Source organism: Leuciscus leuciscus (genome assembly GCF_965113295.1).
Source record: "Leuciscus leuciscus genome assembly, chromosome: 18".
Lineage (NCBI taxonomy): Eukaryota > Metazoa > Chordata > Actinopteri > Cypriniformes > Leuciscidae > Leuciscus > Leuciscus leuciscus.
The window spans coordinates 17,755,382-17,776,050 of record NC_138742.1 but is presented as its reverse complement, the minus strand read 5'-3'; the positions used below and the strand labels follow the sequence as shown (position 1 = coordinate 17,776,050).

General features: G+C 38.1%; 2 protein-coding genes and 1 long non-coding RNA gene across 7 annotated transcripts in view; 1 reads left to right on the top strand and 2 right to left on the bottom strand.

The window, feature by feature from the left end:
• Positions 1-741: 741 nt before the first annotated feature.
• dhrs3a (dehydrogenase/reductase (SDR family) member 3a) lies at positions 742-11,974 on the top strand. The gene is made up of 7 exons (XM_082144336.1): positions 742-1,227; positions 4,459-4,602; positions 6,065-6,184; positions 6,946-7,184; positions 7,265-7,390; positions 8,194-11,428; positions 11,875-11,974. Exons 1-6 carry the CDS (start codon positions 1,033-1,035, stop codon positions 8,276-8,278), a joined length of 909 nt encoding a protein of 302 aa, XP_082000462.1. The 5' UTR covers positions 742-1,032; the 3' UTR covers positions 8,279-11,428; positions 11,875-11,974.
• On the bottom strand, positions 8,366-12,526 carry LOC309479998. Its single transcript, XR_014199500.1, has 2 exons — positions 12,055-12,526; positions 8,366-11,963 (listed from the first exon to the last, which is right to left on the bottom strand). It is a non-coding gene; the product is annotated as an uncharacterized lncRNA (long non-coding RNA).
• Positions 12,527-15,542: 3,016 nt separating this feature from the next.
• Positions 15,543-20,669, bottom strand: part of vps13d (vacuolar protein sorting 13 homolog D) — a 43,367-nt gene continuing 38,240 nt past the window's right edge. For all 5 annotated transcript variants that reach the window (XM_082144332.1, XM_082144334.1, XM_082144331.1 and 2 more), the window contains 3 exons: positions 18,336-18,467; positions 17,437-17,677; positions 15,543-17,163 (listed from right to left, as the gene is read on the bottom strand). In XM_082144332.1, coding sequence (XP_082000458.1) covers positions 17,032-17,163; positions 17,437-17,677; positions 18,336-18,467 — 505 coding nt within the window. In that variant the 3' untranslated portion in view covers positions 15,543-17,031. The remainder of the gene's footprint in view (positions 17,164-17,436; positions 17,678-18,335; positions 18,468-20,669) is intronic.

Genomic DNA, 20,669 nt, shown 5'->3' with positions numbered 1-20,669 from the left:
ACTAAATACCCACGATACCTTGGAGCGTGTTTGCTACTAGTGAGTGAGGAAATGGAAAAGTCATGCATTCATTTCGGAAATAGGCTACATAGCTAAGTTTTCTGACATTTTATTATATTTTACATTTATTTTATAGTAGGCCTATTTGGATTTATATCTGTTTTAGGCATGATATCTAACAAAAACATTGTTTGTTAAGGCAACCATGAAAGGCGGGCTTGAACACACTTTAAATTTGTTGTTTATAAGTTTTGCATAGCTAATTACTATTCACAACCAAGTTGTATTGCCGCCATATTTCACACGTCGACACAACATCACGGTTTTGTCAGTCATGTGCTCGTTGAAGGCCGCATCAAAATTCTTGCTCGTGGGATATTGCTTAAATAACCTTAGTTCTTCCGTTTTAGAGTTTTTTTTTATAAATTCTGCGTTGTCTTTCCTCAAAACGGCTAGCGTGTTAGAAGAATTTGGATGACAAAATAGATGCGCATTACTAATGAGTATCAGCAGCGCTCACGATGAGCCCCTTTAAGTCATTAACAGTGATCAGCATGACTTCTCTTATAATGAGAGGATGAGAGTAGGCTACCGCATAAATTATAAATAAATGTTTCACAAATGATCTCTCAATCTTCGCACTACACTTGCAAGAGTCCCGTCCCGCCTCTTGAGATAAAGCGCACGGAGACTCTCTTGCGTGGTGAGTGAGAGAGAGAGAGAGAGAGAGAGAGAGAGAGAGAGAGAGAGAGAGAGAGAGAGAGAGAGAGAGAGAGAGTCGTCTCACATGTGACAGTTCTTCATTTCTAGATAGGTAAGACACTGGCACACTGATGAACGTCCTCTATTAGACCTGCTCGCACTCTAAGGGACAGCTTCTTTCAGATCAGGAGAGCAGGACGCATTTCCAGTTTCTCTGAGAACTCCAGCGTGCCTTTTGACAGCTGACAAGTTACAAACACACTCCCGACGCACGAGCTCGCTTTACTCGATAGAACTCGGTTAAAAAGCGTGGACTGTCTGAAAGTCGTGATGGAGATGAAGGTGCTGGGATGCGCGTTGCTTTTTCCTTTCCAGATCTTCTTGTGCTTATTGAGGGCGATCGTGCGCTTCTTCGCGCGCCAGAATCGCAGAGATCTGGGCACCGATGTGGTCCTCATCACTGGAGGTGGAAGAGGAATCGGCCGTCACCTGGCTAAAGAGTTTGCCAAGCAAGGAGCAAGAAAGGTAAAGCTTCTGCCTGCGGCGTTAGCGGTTTTATTCAATGCAATGCAATTCTTTATTATGTTAACTACTCATTTTGCTTTAGTAATGTAAAAATATTTTTGAGTGCTGTCTATTTCGGTCTTGATCTATGTGCAAATTAGGATCGCCTATATAGCCTACTTGAAAGGAATTTCTGGAATTTGCCTTTTATTTTATTTTATTATTATTAATTAAAATGATTGCATAATTTCCAATGAGCAATCTGAGGTCTCGCGCAACGCAAATTCTAATACTGTAATTATCTATATAAAAAATACAAATAATATATATATATATATATATATATATATATATATATATATATATATATATATAAAGTAAAACTCTAAAGCGGTGTGATATATCTGCAGATCTTTAATAAAATGATACATATGAGGCTACTTGTCATACTTTATATGTGTAACTCCGACACTGATCGTAATGAAAGCGCCTGAGCAGCGCACTGTTGTTATGGTAACCTCCTCTGGCGAACGCGAACGCCACTTCTGTTTGTTAGCGTTTATTTGGGCGGCAACAGGTGAGAATATGCGCTGGTTTGTGCTCAGTTTTATACAGGTTAAATAATCAACTAAAATAGACAGCACTCCTAAAATAAAGTACAAATAATTTATAAAGAAAGGAAAGAAAAAATGGAAAAGGAATAAGCTGTAAAAGTGCCAAAATGTGAGTAGGACATTTTACTATAACATGATTGGTTGGTTGGTTTATTAGTTCAGCATTAGGCTACTGACAATGAAACAGGATCATTAAGGGATCATTAAGGGTTGTGTTAACCTGATTTACTCACCTTTTTGGCTATGCAAACAGGCCTAGACTTTGAAATGGTGGAGTTTGTTCTGATGGGGCACAGACAGTGTGTGTGTTTTTTAGTCAGTGTAGTCAACAGAAGGTACAGTGACCTGTAGCTGCCCTCATGTGAAGCCTTAAGTTCTGTTTCATATTCCTCCTGCACACAAACACAGGTGTTTCCTAAGCCTTTATGTCTTTACAAATGCCCAACAATGGGCTGCTGACAGGCAAGGCTGTTTTGTTGAACTCAAATCATGTGTGACTCTTTAACCTTCCAGGGAAGTTCATACTTCCCTGTCCCAAGTGTGTGTGTTTTTATGGGGGAAATATTATGTTATTTATTATGATTATTGGCAATGAATATAAAAACTCATTATATCTATCCTTCCAAGAATAAAGTAATACCTCAATAACACTAAAGCACGAGCATCAAGTGTCAGGAATAGCTGCTCTACTTTAGTGTGCGTGTGAGGGAGTGAATGTGTATATGTGCTGCATTCATGTGTGTGAATGTGCGCCCAACATGTGTAGGTGTGTGAATGGATCGTTTGCAAGGGGGTGTAGTAGGCAGAGAAGCACCTTGCAGATTGGTTACCACAACCAAGTTCATTGGCAGGTCAGCCAGCTTTTTGCAGAGCAGGGCTGATGATGTCATTTGTGTTATTGTGTGGGCTTCTTACGGCTGAATCCCAGAGGAAAAGAATCAAATGGAAAGCCAAAAGAGCCGATGCTGTGTATGAAAGTCAAGTCAAGCAGACACAAGTCAGGGCCCCTCAATTATATATTGATATATTGATTACTTATGAAGTATTTCACTTTTAGTTCCCTGGTGAGGGGATTAAAATAGGATGAAAATCTTTTCCTTGTAATCTACTGCATTAGTCTATGAGTTGACACAGCATAAAAACATGGCGAAACATACATTAGTTATGAAGTTCTAGTCAGTCACATTTATTCATGTAGCGCTTTATACAATACGGATTGTTTCAAAGCAGCTTTACAGTGATAATCAGGAAAACAATGATCAATGATGTAAACAGAATTCAATTCTGCTGTAAAGCAGCTCTAAAAAGACAATAGTGTCATTATTCAGCTGAAGTCAGTTCAGTGTTGATTCTGCAATTCTACAAAGTTTATGTAGGCTAAATGATAAAGGTGGGAAGGTAAAGGTGAATAGAGGCTGGTACTTTTCATACTCCCAGCTGGGCTTTGGCCCATTCCTGACCCCACTGGGCCAGCACTAATGAGGGGGCGTTAGGCTGCCCCTCCTTATGTCTCCCGGTGGCTCTGTTGCTTGAACTTTTACTGATTATGGGACACTTGCCATGTGCTGTTTGTGACATTGGTGGGACATGAGTCAGGCAGTATGTCACTCAGCACATCTGTTGCTTGCTGGCCCTATTTTACTCTCTCTCTCTCTCTCAGTAATATTTTGTATAAAGAAATTAAGCCTTTTTTATTTTTTTATTTTTTATATTTATATAATTTTCATTTCATCCAATCCATTCTCCAAACTGCTTGTCCTGTGTTGGGTTGTGGGGAGGATGGAATCTATCCCAGCGTCTCAGGCCATTGACAGGGAAACCCTCTGGATGGATTGTATTTTTATTTTTGTATTTTATTTTTTGTATTTGATCTATTCTCTAAACCACTTGTCCAATGTAGAGTTGCGGGGATGTCTCTTGGGCCATAGGTTGGGAAACACTCTGGATGGATTTTTATTTTATTACTGCGATACAATTAAAATGTGCAGAAGTATTTTACTGCAATGCAAAACATTATATATTATTAAATTGTAATGAGAATTTCACATAACAATAGTTATAATATGTGTGGAATGTACTGTGAAAATGCAAAAAAAACAAACAAAAAAACTAATGGTAAATCATTATTTTAAGAAGTTTTTTCTTCTTCTGGTGTGGCCCGGACATGTTCTTGACAGGTTTTGTGAGATTTTCCCCACACTAAAGCCTTGAATACTGAAGGGTTCCTCAGAAGGTCAGAACGTGTGACCGTTTTATGTGTGTATGTTTGTTTATGAGGCAGATTGAGATTGACAGGACGGGGAGGGGACGGGCTCATGCTTGTGTTCATTACCTCTTGCTGACCTTGCTGAGTGATGGATCTAATAGCCAGAGAGTGAACTGACCCTGTCCTCTATCACTCTCACTCGCTCTCCCTAAACCTTGTGTACAATAATACGATAAGGAAATACTTTATTCAGTGACTCCTTAGAGAACTCAGCCTATACATACATCAATGTGTAGCAATCATGCATAATGCATCATAGTGTTGGAGAGTGTTGTCCATCAGCTCACAATGTAAAAATTCCTCTTCCTGTCTTGGAAAGTGTACATGATGTTCTGCATTTGCTTTAAACCAATTATGTCTTTCCTCCCTCAGGTGATTGTGTGGGGCCGCACAGAGAAATGTTTAAAAGAGACCTGTGAGGAGATCTCTATGACTGGAACAGAGTGTCATTACTTTGTGTGTGACGTGGGCAACAGAGAGGAGGTGTACCAGCAGGCCAAAGTCCTCAGGGAAAAGGTATACTCACACTCTGCATGTCTTCTTTCAAGAGCTCTAAAAGGACTTTATAGGGAATAACCCTGTATCAAACTGCTAGTCTTGTGGCTTTTGCTCAGGTGTGTCGATTTTCTCATTTGTCATTTTAGGTTTCAGAAAGGTGCTCACTATACAGTGTTGCCAGAATGGAAATGGAAAGTATCGTACCAGAAGTTCAAAATGATCGTATTTGGAAGAAAATTATCGTACATGAGTCAGAATACAGCTATTTATTGACCAACAACTTTATGACACAGCATGAAAATGACTTTGTTGCTAAAATATCGACCTCAGCTTGGAAAAAACAGACCTAAGTGGACGGTTCACTTTTTCCCCCACTTTTTTTTCCTTTTCTTTTTTTCTTCTTCTTGCAAAACATACAGAGATGACATATTAGTGATATACAACTTTGTATACAATATACAAAAAGAACATTAACTTGTGCTCATGAGAGAGTTATTCTCCACGATGATTGGCCGAGAAGACATAACGTGAGATGAGATGGAGGACATGCGTAACACCACGTTCACGTTCTTCTCACGGTAGACATAGAATCCACAGCTAGATCAATGAGTATAGAAGCCCTATGATTACAACGACCATCATTTGAAGTGTCACACAAATCTGAAATTATCGTACATTATGGGATTTTTTTCATTATTGGTCAAAATTATCGTACAAATACGATAATTATCATATGTCTGGCAACACTGTCACTAGTGCCCCCTTTGTGGCCGCTAGGGGCTAGGCTAGGTATTTTCAAATCTGTTGATGCCAAAGACCCCCATATATAATGATCTCCTTGCAAGGAACCCCTGTTTATGTTGTTTCCTAAATTAAATAATTTGATGAATTATTTTATATTATATTATTCATATTTATATTATTATTATTTTTTCTTCTTCTATGCTTTGGTGTCTATTGTGGTATCATGCTGTTTCCTAAATTAAGCAATTGTCTTATTTTATTTTATATTATATTATATAATGTTTATTATTATTATTTTGAATAAATATTTTAAAAATAATATTAAATAAATACTTTATTATATTTTTTCTCTGCTTTGGTATCTATTGCGGTACCATGTTGTTTCCCAAAATTAAAAAGAAATGCCCTATTTATATTATTTATTATTATTTATATTATTATATTATACTCTTTGTGTTTATTATTATTGTTATTATTTTTTATTTGATTATATTTGTTTCTGCTTTTGTATCTATTGTGGTACCATGTTGTTTCCTAGATTTCAATAAACAATTTCTTGACTTATATTATTTTATATTATATTATTTACATTTATTTACATTATAACTATATTTAATTTTTTTTAATTTTATTATATTTTTCTCTGCATTCTCTTTCCTTTTCCTTGTGTAATTATAATTTTACTCATCCACAGAGTGAAGTTTGCTCTAAATGAATGCAATGTGGTCTCACACAGGTTGGGGATGTCACCATTCTAGTCAATAACGCAGCTGTTGTTCATGGGAAGAGTCTAATGGACAGTGACGATGACGCACTCCTGAAGACCCAGCACATAAACACACTTGGACAGTTCTGGGTAAGAGACTAATCAATTTCTTGACTTACTCGCTGCTCTCATGAATGTCAATTTATTATAGCACAGCCATACTACAGTAACCACGCTTTGAATCTAACATGAACTCTAGATAGTCCTTTGTGTTTTCCAGAACATTTTTCAGTTACTTAACGTTAAGTCACTTGGCATGCTGTAATTCTTGGAAGCGTTCCTCATCATTTAAGTGTGTTTTTGCCAAGAGAGAAAAAGTAACAACATTCCTCACATAGAACAGTCAGAGACAAAACTACAAGAGATATTCACAAACAAAAGCAAAGGAATGATTCTGAAAGAACTAGGGGAAAAGTGAAAGTTAAATATTTCAAAGGAAATGCACTGTTTGGAAGATCTAGGCTACACAGTTGTGCTTTTTAGTACACATTCATATTCAATGAGAACAAGAGCTGATCATCTAAAGCTTCAGCTGCAGTAGTAGCTCATGCTGAGGATTGCTGTAATATATTGTTGCTCTAATTTCAAACACATGGCGTTTGCAGAATGCCAGTTTTAAATAGAGTTTTGCATAGAAGCCATCAGATCAAACACTTGAACGTGGGCTCATATTTCTGCTGAGCCGGTCAAAATATGCTTGTTGACTTTCACCAAAGGTAGCCTAGAGAATCCTAGACAATTAACACATTCTTGACCCCGAAGTTCTGAAGCTTTCATTGTTGTTGTTGGATTTTCCAGAAGATGGTTGAGGGAACAGAACAATGCGTAATTGTGTCTGTCTCCCCCCACAGACCACGAAAGCGTTTCTGCCTCGCATGCTGGAGCTGTGCAACGGACACGTGGTGTGCATTAACTCCATTCTCTCCCTGTCCTCCATCCCTGGAGCCATCGACTACTGCACGTCCAAGGCCTCTTCTTACGCCTTCATGGAAAGCCTGACGCTAGGCCTGCTGGACTGCCCTGGAGTGGGCTGTAGCACAGTGCTTCCCTTCCACACGGACACAGAGATGTTCCAGGGCATGAGAGTGAGGTAATGAGCTGCTGCTGCTGTTGATAAACAAGACCTAGGTGGAATTCAAGCGCTCTATAATTCATGAAATCACCTCTTAGGTTCCCTAAGCTGTTTCCTCCTCTGAATCCTGAGATGGTGGCCGAGCGCACTGTGGATGCAGTTAGGACCAACACTGCCTTCGTTGTCCTGCCATGGACCATGCACTTTCTTGTCATCCTTAAGAGGTGAGACTGTCACTGTTGTAGGAATCAGAGAAGAATTACACTGTCATATACAATTATATTATTATTCATAAATTAATTCAAATGTATTTTTATATAATGACTTTTATTATATTATTTTATTATATTATGTCGGAACTGATAGCCTCGTGGGGATGGGCGGCATGTAGCGCAGTTGTGCTTCGGGCGACCCGAGTTCGAATCCCAAACCCGCCCCGCAATTATTTCTCTCACACTTTGCTTCCTGTCCTCTGTCCAACTATACTATCTGAATAAAGGCAAAAATGGCACAATCTTTAAAAAAATAGTTTCTTTGTTCTTGCCTGTTTATTTCAAAGTTTATTACCAAATTTAATGTATTAATTGTATAGATCTTATGCGCCAGAGAAACATGGCATCTTTAGAATTTTGTCTGAACTTCTGTTTTTGCGGAATCTCTATATTTCTATGGCATCGCTGTCGAACAGTAATTAGCTGGTGAAGTGGATTTACTTGTTAAGTTATAGAAAGTTATCATGAGCGTTGTAATGTTTGAAGCGGATGTCATAAATGTCAGCTGACTGGGAAGATTTAAAAACGAGCGCTTCATTCATAAATCCGTAAGATCTTACCTTCATGCTGTGGAAATACAAACCGCAAGACGGAACACAATGAGCGCAGCGTTGAAAAGTGGCGGGGCTACATACAGTCTATATCTCAGAAATATATCTATATTTATATCTCAGTCAAATGCGGTCTTACTTTTCGAGACCACTTTATTATATAATTAGCAAATAACTTCTTCTTTTCTTCTTCTTTCTTCTCAGCCTTTTGCCACAGTCTGCCTTGGAAGAGATCCACAAGTTTTCAGGAAGCTACACCTGCATGAACACATTCAAAGGACGGACTTAAACTCAGGAACAGCTTGACTGTGAAAAATCATCAAAACCAATTTTTCATGCAAAGCAAGCACTACGTCCAGGAACATCAATCTGTTGCTTTGTGGACAAAAAAAAAAAAAAAAAAGACTGTGAAAGGGTCACTGGGAACAGCGTATCAAGATGGCTTGTTTTCCCAAGAACTATGTCTGCGAGTCTAACGTAGATGAATTTGGATTTGGTTGCCCTATACTGGACTGCACACAGGCATGTAGGTGAAAGTGTTCCTTAGGATATTGTGATAACAAAGAGCACAGACTGATAGAGTTAAGAAAGAAATGGTTCTTAGAATGCTCTGAGGTTTTCATCAGGGTTTTTTGATCTTGTAATGTTGCTCTTGGGAGTTTTATAGATTTTCACTGATTTTAAGAAAAAATCTTGTCACAACACATATACGGCAAATACATATTCTTGAATATATTTCAAAATAAATTGCTAATATAGATGTTAAAAAAATTATTTCAGTACGTTTTAGTTATTGGCCGCTTTTTATTTTTCAATCTAAATACTGTGTATTAATATTGTTCAAAAGATCTTTTTTTAAATGCATTTTTACATTTGGCCAAAATTTATTTTCAAATTTAAATGTATTTTCTTGCACATTGAAATACATTTTGGAAATGATTTTGGTTTAAACAAAATTGTATTTTGAATTTGAAAAATATTTTTTCCTCAAGCGGTGCCGTTTACCTCATATATTTAGCATATATTTGAAATATATTTTGAACAGACATTTTTTTTGTTTCTTTGCCGAAAGGGACATGTTTAAAGTAATTCCAGCATGTCTACCTTCATATTAACGTCAACTTCAAATAAACAGTATTTGATCTTAAAAAAACCCTGGTGAGTGTTATTTTGTGGGTGTTCATGTGGGTTTGAAAACAGGGAAGTGTCGGTCCCTGGCAGTGTGCTTGTTCTGTCTCTGCCAAAACTCACAGGCATTTCATGGTCAGCATTCCACCGCTGCAGGCCAGCCAATCATGAGCTCATTGTGCGCTAGGCTGGGTTGTCATAACACTAACTCCACTTAACAGGAAAGCACACTGGAGAGGGGTCAGCCACTGGAAGGCTAATAGACAAATCTAGAACTTGTCATTTGGTTCAGATTTGTCACTCACGCCTAGCTGAATAACTGATGTTCGCTTTTGATACAGCTGTATCGCACCGAACAGATTGGTGGGTAATTCAGCGCCTGTTGACAATTTTCTCCTACTCCTCGATTTGCCAATTTGGATGCGAGATCTAAGACCGTGTAACCTCATAAAATCAAATCTACAGGCAGATGTTTTTTCTTTTGCCGTCTATCCTTCAAATTCTTTCCATGCGGTGCATCCCTGCTGCGGTATTAGAAGACAATAGAGTGCTATCAAAGCCCACTGGGGACTGAAACTGAAATACAACAGGCACAAAGCAGCTATTGCAATTATGCGATTGCCAATTCACATCACATTCTTCATTCTACACATTCAACTGTTATTATGTGACTGAAAGAAAATGTTGCTTTCTGATAAACTATATAAAATAAATAATATACGGGGCTGGGGGGAATAATCACCAAAAATGTTGTACAGCCCAAACGACAAAAACTGAAGAATGAGTTTTGGCATGTCTAACCGCAATGATGGACACTGTTGAGAATGGGATCAGGACATGAAACTGTGTCATGGAGTGCATGTGTGTTGGAGAAGTCAGCTCAAATCTCAGGGGGTGAGTTCAGAGCAAGGTTAGCCAAATAGTAGATAAATCTGAGTAGGCTGTTGGACAGACAGCTCACCCTGTGATGAACCCTTTACCCAGGGAAAAAGAGCAGCTTAATGTGACTAAGCACAGGTGGAAAAGTAGAAATGGGTACTAAGAGTATTGATAGGGCACATGGTAACTCATGCTCAATGTTAGCACTAGCAGTGTTGTTCCTATAGTTTTAGCAATACAGAGTTATGGGTTGCGTGGCCACGGCACATCCATCTTTAACTAATGAGTGTGTCGCCCTTAAGGGAAAGACCTTTGATCTGACATCACACTGTCAGTCAAGAAGAAGAATGTAGGCTATACTAAGGCCATGTTCAGACTGCCAGCAAAAATACGATTTTATCCAGATGGGTTTTTGAAAGTCTGGAGAGCAAAAAAAAACCACATAAGGTGGTTTGAAATGCAATTCCAATCAGATTTTTAAGGAAGCGTCTCAGTCAAACAGTCATTTCAAACTGTATTTTAATGAGTCACTCTTAACCTTTTAACCAGCGCCCCTATTTTTGAGAATTTTCAGAAAATGACATACCCAAATACAAATGTCTGTAGCTCTTAAACCCTATGGTCCACATTCATAACTCTGATCTTTTTTTAATCTAGACACTTGAAACTTAGTTACCCAAGAGTCATTATAACTCAAAGTAGCATAGGAACAGAATAAAACAAGGTCAAATTTACATGAAAGTGACTCACGATTTCTTTGAATTAACTTCACTTAGGGAAAAATGTATCAAGTCAAGTCAAGTCAAGTCAAGTTTATTTGTATAGCGCTTTTCACAATACAGATTGCATCAAAGCAGCTTCACAGTATTAAATTAAAATAATACAACAAAGTTTGTTTCAAGAGGAATTTATTGATTGATAAAATTAAATTAAATATCCCCAAAATATCCCCAACTGAGCAAGCCAAAGGCAACAGTATCAGACTTTTATGTTAAGGGCCTGAAAACACCATACAGATAAAACTGAATGTCTGACCATGTTTAGATTCAAATTTGAGGATGATACTCCCAAAAATGTAGTTTCTGTAAGCTTTTATTCAAGAAAAGTATAGGCGTCCTTTCCAAAATGCAATTTGGAGACTCCAAATGTACACCTGGCACCCAACACCTTCACATAAGGAGTAAACACTACATAGGCCTACTACATACATGTATATCAATTCAGAACTGTTCTGCCCTTCAAACCACACAAGAAAAAAAACGATTTCAGCACAACATTTGAACATTTGAACAAAATTCCCTTTATTTTGAACAATTCTAATAGCAAAAACAGTGATTTCTCACTACATCTATAGACATTCCAGCAGTGATCGTTTTCAAACTAATGTATAACATACATAAAAAGAAAACAATAAATGTTTTTAGAACATTTTGTAATTACAAACGTGGTTTTTACTCAAATAAATTGCAATAAACTGATAATTATAATGAATATCCTATTACTTTCTGCTGCTCTTCGTCGCGGCTCCTCTTCATCTTCTTCTTCATCAATAACACGTTCAAATCTCTTCTGTAGTCGACGATCCATGATCGAGATGATCAGAAACATGCTTTGGAGTAAATCCGTGCATTTATGCAAGCTTCATGTGTCAAAACATTGCGTGTGTGTGTTTGTTTACAGTCTATGGTCGCTGCATTATGTGTGTGCGTGTCTGCGAGCCGCGCGTATGGCGAAAGCGCGCATGTGAAAGAAAACATTGAGCACTTGAATTTGACGAATATGCTTGCATAAACTGACTATCACTGCAATCGATTTTAGTTGGCTAATACTCCCATCAATCAAAACTTTGCCGACTGGACATTGGCCGGCTTTATCCAGGCTTTTATCCAGTCGAAACCCCAGGTGCGAGATTGACAGCGCGCTCAGCCTGTCAGTCGGTCTCTTACTGTTTTGGTCTGTAACAAAGCCTGTGATTGAAGGAGAGTGCTGTGGAAGGTCTCATTTGATCCGGAACAGTGTAAACGACGGGGGTGAGATGGCTTTTGAGTGTTGGAATACGGATTTGAATCGATATTTCTTTGAAAATGAACGTGATGCGAACTCTATCTCGAAAACGCTCATACAAACAAAGGAGGATATTTCATTTTTTTCCCTATTTTGTCGTTGTTTTGGATTAAAAAGTGGGATGCATTTTGAAGAGTGGACCCTTACAGTGTAATGTATGCTGTTGTTTCTTGGATTCGTCCGAACTGATATGAACCATACGAGATGAAAGATGAGTATAGCGGTTCATTTTGCTCATTTTTACATAACCAGTCCTCTTGCATTTAATTTAACCCTTTCCTCTCTGGTGTATTGATTGCAAAAACAAGTTTAGAACATGATTCTTGAGTGTTTTAGCTTTCAAATGATGCATAGTTTATGATTGTCAGTTGAATATTTGTTATAAAACAAAGCTTAAAAAATTAATAAAAGTTTAGCCACGCCCCATCCGGCCCGCCGGCGGGCCGCTGCTGGTTAAGAGGTTAAAGCAACACAACACAGCGATAATGAAACTGGTGACGGAAATGACGCAAGTACTCACACGGTGTTCAAATGTTGGCTGCGTCCGAAAACTGATAAATGCTGCCTTCGGAGGACGCATTCCAAGGTCAGAAGGCATCAAGGCAGACTTCCTGTCTCCTGAGATACCTTCATCTGATCGGTTTTTGAAAGCAGCATAGATGTATCCTTCGCTGCCTTTGATATCCCACAATCCTATGCTTTCCATTCTTTGACAGTTGAGCTAGAAAAATAAAGATGGCGTCTGAGAGTTGTGGCTGGTCGTCAGTTTGTGTGTAAATGTACATTTCTGATCAACACCTATGATGTCATTTCTACCAGGAAATTACTATTGTAGTCATTAAATATTCACTTAGTTTTCACCAAAGCTCGCTCTATTTTGCTGTAGATCATTAAAACCGCTACGCTGCCTCAGAAGTCTGTCCAAAATCAGTTTCGTGAGGTTCCTTCGTGAGCAGACGCTGCCTGCAAAGTCATTGCCTGATAGGGCAGCGAGGCAACAAGTCAGCAGCCTAAGCTTTCGGATGCAGCTGGCATGTCCCAAAGATTTTGGCATTTTACTGTGCGATGGAGGAGTTCTGCACCACTTATTTGGAGAGCAAGATGATGCACCACCATTTTTCCTGCATAGCCATGTGGGTACGCCTACGTTGTTACCAAAGCAACCCATGCAGATCAATTGGTAATGTCTGGATACACAAATCTTATTTGATCACTTGCCATTAATAGTTTGGACAGTCTTCCTGAAAATACCTAATTTAAGAAGAAAATCTGATTTCCCTGCAGTCTGAACATAGCCTCTGTGTTTAGAAATGTAGCTCTATTTAACTAAAAGTTGAAACTTCAAACATCAAAATTAAAAATTAAATGTTAAAGAAACAACCATGTATGAAAATTAACCGTGGCTTTATTATAGGAAAAATGAAGTAACCACGTTTTTAGGCGGATTGAATACCATTTGTATAACCACAGTTTTACTTAAAATACCATGGTTAAACTATGGTTAGTGCAGCAAAACCATGGTTAATTTCTGGTTAAACTATATTAATCGTGTTTTTGGTTTTATTTGTTGCAAAACCATGGTTAATTTTTGAAAGCCACAGATTTTAATGCCAGCTAGAGATTCTCATATTACATTCACCTTTTAAATCGATTTCGTTGACAAAATATAATTTCCCATTACAAGCAAATAATCGTCTTGCATCTCGGATAACGCGGTGCGTCAAGTTCCCGGCGGTTATATTTGGCGCGAATTAACAGATAATCAGTTGACAGCAGCATACGTCATGAACGGCAGTCTCACAAACGGAGATCTGAACAAGGGTTGAGCAAACATCGCTAAAGACTGAATGCTAAAAATTATTTAAAATTATACTTTCTCCATTACCCCCCGTTTTGATGTAGCCCACAGACATCCATCTTACTAACAGAAGGTCAGTAGAAAAACGTTGCTCTTATTAATATGAAATGTTGAAATATTTTCTGATACACAAAGACGATAGGGTGAATTGCCCTAATGTGGGACATTTTTTGCACTTTAGACTTTTGTGACATATTGCGATGTGTAACCAAAACATTAAATCCACACCCAATACCATTTTAAAACCCCCAGGATGTGTCCTAATCAAATCAAAAGAGAAAATTCAGAACCCATTCATAAGAGAAATTATAGACATATTAGTGCTCTTATTGCAAGTCGTCTGACACAATCTGCAGCTTCCTAATGTGGGACACTGAAAAATCTATGATAAAATACCACAAATCACATTGATACATGTAGAATAGTAAAGTCTTATTTTGTTTTAGATTCACTGGAGAGTAGATTTAGGGACATTCCATGCCCTGGCCAACAGTCTCAGCTGAGGGACCCCACCATCCTCAACAATCTGCCTATACTCCTCTATGGCTCCTTTCATCCTGTCCTGCCTCCACTGATTAAGTTTCTTTCTCTTATCCTTTCCCTGTTTCTAATGTTAAATCTGCATTAACAGTATTCTAATATTGCATTACAAGACTAAAACCATGTTAATAACCATGTTTGTCCCACAAACCATGCCCCACCACACATTTTTGACTCATTGAAGTACTGTCCCACATTAGGCCGATCATGCTGTCCCGGATTTGGAAACCACATTTCCTAATGTGGGACACTAGGAAATTTGATAAAAATATTAAATATATAGTTTATACACACAAAGTAACACTATTTTTTGATGGCAAACATTTCATAAGCATAATTAGGCTAAAAAGTAGCAGGATTGCTTTGTTTAAAGTCCAACTGAAATCAAAATTGACCCTATTTACTTTGTTAGCGCATATTACTAGTCTTGTGGTGAACAATTAATCCGTGCAAGTTAAAACACAGAATTTTTTTTTTGCCGTCGTAATCTTTAATCAAAGTCTGAAAAGTTACTTCCGGTCTGGAATGGCGTCCCTTCTCTGATGACGTTGGTTTGAGGACTTGGGTTGGGAAACGCTTAACCACTCCCTTCAAATCGTTAGTCTGTAATGAGCGAGAGATGGAGAGGAGGAGCGCTAGAGTAAAACCCTGCCCTCTGTTCAATATTCCGTTTTACTGGGAAATACGTCACAGCACTGAAGAAAAGTCGTTTGCAACTTCCGGTTCACGCGGACTTTAAAATGTATTTAACTCCTTAATATCAAATTTGTTAAAACTCAATGTCACTGGCCTTCGGATGGTCTTCACACAAGGTGCCTCCTGTTTGATGATTGCTCCACCCTCAAATATGATTGGACATTTGATAGGTCATGTGATTTTGATCACATGATACCACAGCTTTGTATAACCCATAGTTTCACTGTCATTCATGTATTTATGGGGGACCTACAAACACTAGACCTTAGGTGACCCACATTAGGCAGTGTCCCACATTAGGGCAATTCACCCTACTCTGGAAAGTTTTTTTCAAACCAAACAAAAAAACAGATTAAATCACAATCGTAAAACACAATAAATACAAATATTGTGTTAAACCATAACTTTTATTATTATTATGCCTTTATACATTTGCATATTACAACAAAATAAATTTACACACTATATTTACTTTGCATATTGTGCAGTTATAGAGGAAACCAGCTTTGTAGGGTTGTATACAACATGTCAGTTTTTAAATAATAGACGACTTAGAAAACACATTATAGGTGTATTGTTCATATTATCCTTAATTATACTGACCAGTGTTCTCAGAGGCACAGTCACAGATGTTAAAAATCTAAGTTTTGTTCTGATAGACCAGTATACTATTTACATAGTTAAGATAAGCGAGGAAGGTGACTCTTTAAAGAGAAAACATTTGTAGTGTCTGATCTTTGGTAACAACTTGTAACAAATTAAAATGAATCGTTTCATTCAGTGAAACAATTAATTCCAAGATAATGTTCAATTTAAAACGGTCAGTAAAATAAGAAATGTTTGAGATTGGGAAAAATTAAATAGAAGAGATTATTGTCTTTATGATGTAAAAACATTAGATGACAAAACTTTATGTTGACTGTATGACACATAAAGAGCACTAAAGGCAAGAGAATTATAATCGAATGCACTACAGAGTAGGCCTACCATCATTTTATTTGTTGAAATATGTTAAATGTGTTTCAAATGTTAAGCTTGAACTTTTAAAAGATCTTAGAAACAGAATAAAGGAGAAACTAGAAAACTGAAGAAACATCAAATTTTTCATTCAGAATTTCAATTTCATTATTTTCATTCAATTGTATATAGAAAAGACAAGTAACTGAGAAACGGAGAGGAGAAAAATATCAGACAGATGTTATTGAGGGTGGACTGCATATGGAGAGGTGGAAAAATGCAATGTCAGTAATTCCAACACTTGCACTCTCTCTCTCTATGTGTGTGTGTGTGTGTGTGTGTTAATCTTGAGTCACCGGTGAATGGTGAGAGCAGCTTAACTTCCCTATTTGTATCAGTGCAGTTCAATCATAACTTCCAACCACACATATTCAGAGCAAAATGAACTTTCCTTTAAAGGCAGTTTTGTACAGCAATCCAAGATTAATTTCATACCATATAATTAATTTAAACATTTTATATACATGGCAGATAGTCCTATTGGTGTGCCTATATATGTACATAGAGGATCTATACACAAACATATAATGTACAGTGTCAGACTAGCTGTGCACATCTAGCGACAAACACCAGTTATTTTACCAATTGTAAAACAAACAAAATTAATTCTACTTTGAAGGATTGCAAGGAACCTAAAATACTTGCATATTCAAGTGAAAATCTGTGCTTGCCAGAGCTTACAACAGCCCCTCTAGACTAGTTTGAATCACTGAACAAACCACATGCTGTGAGCATGTCCCGTACACTGGCCTAAGTGGATGATTACGCTCGGCTGATTTATTACTGTCCTTTCACAGAAACAGAAAAAAAAGGAAGTAGCTGTTGAAAAACGAGCGAGAAACACCTGCGGGTCAGTGTAGTTAAGAGTCTAATAATAAGCTATCCTCATTCTCACTGGGAGGCAGCATGAGCTGCTGTTCATAGTAAAGGCTCTTGGCATAATTGATTTCTTGTGAAATCTTGATGGCAAGGTTCTCGCTTTTCACATGGACCTATGAGAAACGACAAATGACATTTGGAATGGAATTAGAAAAATGTTCCTCGAAATGTTAATGAGATATTTACTGGTGGTCGTAATGGTCAAAATCATGTATTACCTATATTCATTATCCAGTATTGGTAAATCTCATCATATACTGTAGGCATTATTTGCTGAAAATTCACCATCAAAAGTTTCATATTCCACCATGTAGTAATATCTAGTGACTAAATACACCACCCTTATGTGAATTGTGCATGTGAACACAGAGGGATAGGTCACTTACCATAGGTTTCTGGTGTGATGGACCTGGAATGGCCACTCCGCTACTAGTGCTTTCTGCTTTCTTAGTAAGCTGTACATATACTTTCCCATGGTCCTTGGATACCAGACAATGATAGAGATCATCATATTTGACCTCTAAAAAGATTGCTTCACGATCCGCAAATTCTCCAGGCTTGAGGAAATACACCACTTTGGAGGAGATCAGCACACAGTACGTGTCTATGGGCTCCACGGCAATGAAACTACAGAAGAAAAGAGGCACACGATCAGTACACCAATGCTTTACAAAGGGCAGAAAGTATTATGTCCTGGCAATATCTGGGTTAATTCAATTTATTTTGCATAATTGTACAGCAGATGTATTATGATTCAATTCGGACCAAATTCGCTCAAGGATTCTGATGCAAATTTGTAATCTGCAATAAATTTTCCTCTGAAAAAGGATTAAGTCAAGCTTGCTTTTTAATGCATCAGAGAAGAAAAGATTAGAACATCAAATTAAACAGACAACATTAAGGCAAGTTCCAGTGTGTAAGAGAGCGCAGGACAGATCGTGCAGGACAGAGCTGCACTGAGGAGACTAATGGCCTGTGTGGCACCTCTGAGGAGAAAGGTCAGGTGGGCCAACAGGGGTCTGCTGATCTGGATGGATTAGCCTCTTTGGTGATAAATGTCTTTTCTGTCTCACTTTTTGAACAGAGAAACAAGCCCTGATGCTTCCAACCAAAGACGATCTAAAAAATGATGTTTCCCAAAGAAAACCTTCAATGTGATTCTTGAACTAGAAGAACCATTTGGAAAATGAGCTTTGTTTGTTTTTAATCCTACATTGAATAACAAAGAAAAGAAGAATTTCACAAAGCAACCTAACCTGACTTTACCGTCTGAAAGGATACTCACGATTCAGAGTGGATATTATCCGTTAAGTGAAAGAGCTGTTCTTGTCCATCTGCTTGTAGGGAGGAGAATCGAGGCAGCAGCCCCTGAGGGCCCTTACAGCAGCGCGGCTTCCTTACTCGCTGAACGCTCAGCCTGAAACACACACAAAACACACAAGGATCATTACTTACAAAACCAACAGCCTTAAGAGGGTTAACATTGGGGAATCCAAGTTGGAATAAAGCACCTTTTTACTGGAAAGACTGGACCTTTTTCCTCCCCCCCCCCCCCTCCCTCCCTCCCATTTCCCGTTAAAGAGAACAACTGAGTCTCTTGAAATAACACCTGTTGTGGCACAATCCAAAAAACTTACATACTCAGACTCCGGCCATATAATATCATTCAATTCTGTTTCACATTCAAACACACCATGTTGGTTTTAGGTGTGCAGTTCAATCGATGGTCAGGGGAATGATAGCTCCAGAGTTCTGGTGGTCCTGGCCAAAGCTGATGGGACTAGCCAGCAGCCTGCAGTGCCAATGCAAAGCTTGGGTCTCGCTTCTCCTGCAAACAACCCCTCTCTTCTCTTTGGCTGCCACTGGTGGGCCAAGTGGAATTCCTACATCTGGCTTGAATCTGGGCCAGCAGGCATTTGATTAGAGCTGATGGTTTCCAGTTGATTCACAAAGACGGCAGTGTACTGCAGCATTTCTCTGTTCTGTTTAAAGTGAAGCCCGGATGAATGCAGCTGCCTCTGTTCATCAAGAGCTCAGAATGCAAGGCGCTGGGGAAGAAAGGATAACCAAGGATGGACAAACCTGAAATCTTAAAGTGGGTCGTATTTGCAACCCGTTTTGCATTTCACATCAAGCATATAATATTGAAAACAAAAACTAAGTGACTCAATGAACTTGCTATCAACTCTACTGATGTCATGGAAAGAAGACAGCAGCACCCTGGCAAATTTTAGCATTAGCAACTAAATCAAATATTCTGAAGCGACTGGTAACTTCATTATGATATATTAAGGAGACTGCGGTGTTGTTTTTTCCTTAGAAAAGCCAGAACTTCCACATGGACTTCGCTCTCGTTTTGACAGCAAGCCACGGTTCATAATCATAACCGTAAGTCATGAGATCTGGCCCTGTGCATGACAAGACTGTAACAGACCCAGGGAGACTCTTAACCTCTCTTTCGCTCTCTCTCTCTGCAGCCTCTCCCACTGCTCTGGAGGCGATCAAGCACAATGCCCCGCACCCGATTGTGGGATTGGAACAATAGGGTTCAACTCTAGGTCAGGCACAGGGCTTGGAGCCTGGCCAGTCAGCCATCAATGGGTGCAAACAAACAGCTCTTACTTCTTGCTCCTTTCCGAGAAAGATCATGAGCAAAATGGGTTGAGGGCGGGCTGCTGTACGTAGGTGTTTAACTTGGTTCTTCACTGACATAGTGAAGCATACACCGCAAAAAGCATGCCTGCTGGAGTATAAGAAAATTAGGGCACCATCTCTGTTGTCCCAATGAAGTATTTGTCACATGTGCAGTTATAATCGAGTTGCAGCAGGTTTTTGAGTATATTTACCTCAGAAAAGCCAATCAAAACTCATTAGGCAGCTTGAAAAATGAACTCTAGAGGAGAATTTTGCTAAATATATGCACCATACTACATATTCGTTGTATTTTTACTTTACCTGTTCTTCAATATTTAATGTTTGAATAAATCTGTCGTGTTTTTATGAGATCCACCATTTAAATGTCTATATTAAAAAACAAGTAGAAACATAATTGTCATTAAAAATGTATTATTATAACATTATTTTTATAAAAACTTCCTTATGTGTAATTTAAATGCAAGTAGCCTACAAATCAGTTTTAGTTGAGTATTAGTTTTTTTCCGTGAGGAAATTTACCATGTAGTCTACCTGATAGGCTCCAAATTAATCTATATCAAATCAAATCGAAAGCTTTAATTGTGAAATTTGTGTCATGGATGAAAAGTATCTGTACACATTAGAGGTAAAAAAAATTTAAAAATTAAAATCACATGAAAAGCTTGACGTGTACAGGCAACTATATATTATCTAAGGTTATTCTATTTGTTAGGATATTGAAATAAAATCTGTTATTAAGTATGTTTAATTCATAATGTTTCCACTTTAAACCAGTATAAAATTTCATACTGGTATTGTCCATAATAACCGGTACTATAACAAGACTATAAGCAGGCTTAATTATTCTATGCCAGACTGACATAGCCTGCACAAAAAGTCAAAATACTACTTCACCTTGCTTGTCTTCCGAGGGGACTTTTTTAAAGTAATCTATTATTTTTAAAATGTAACATTAACATGACAG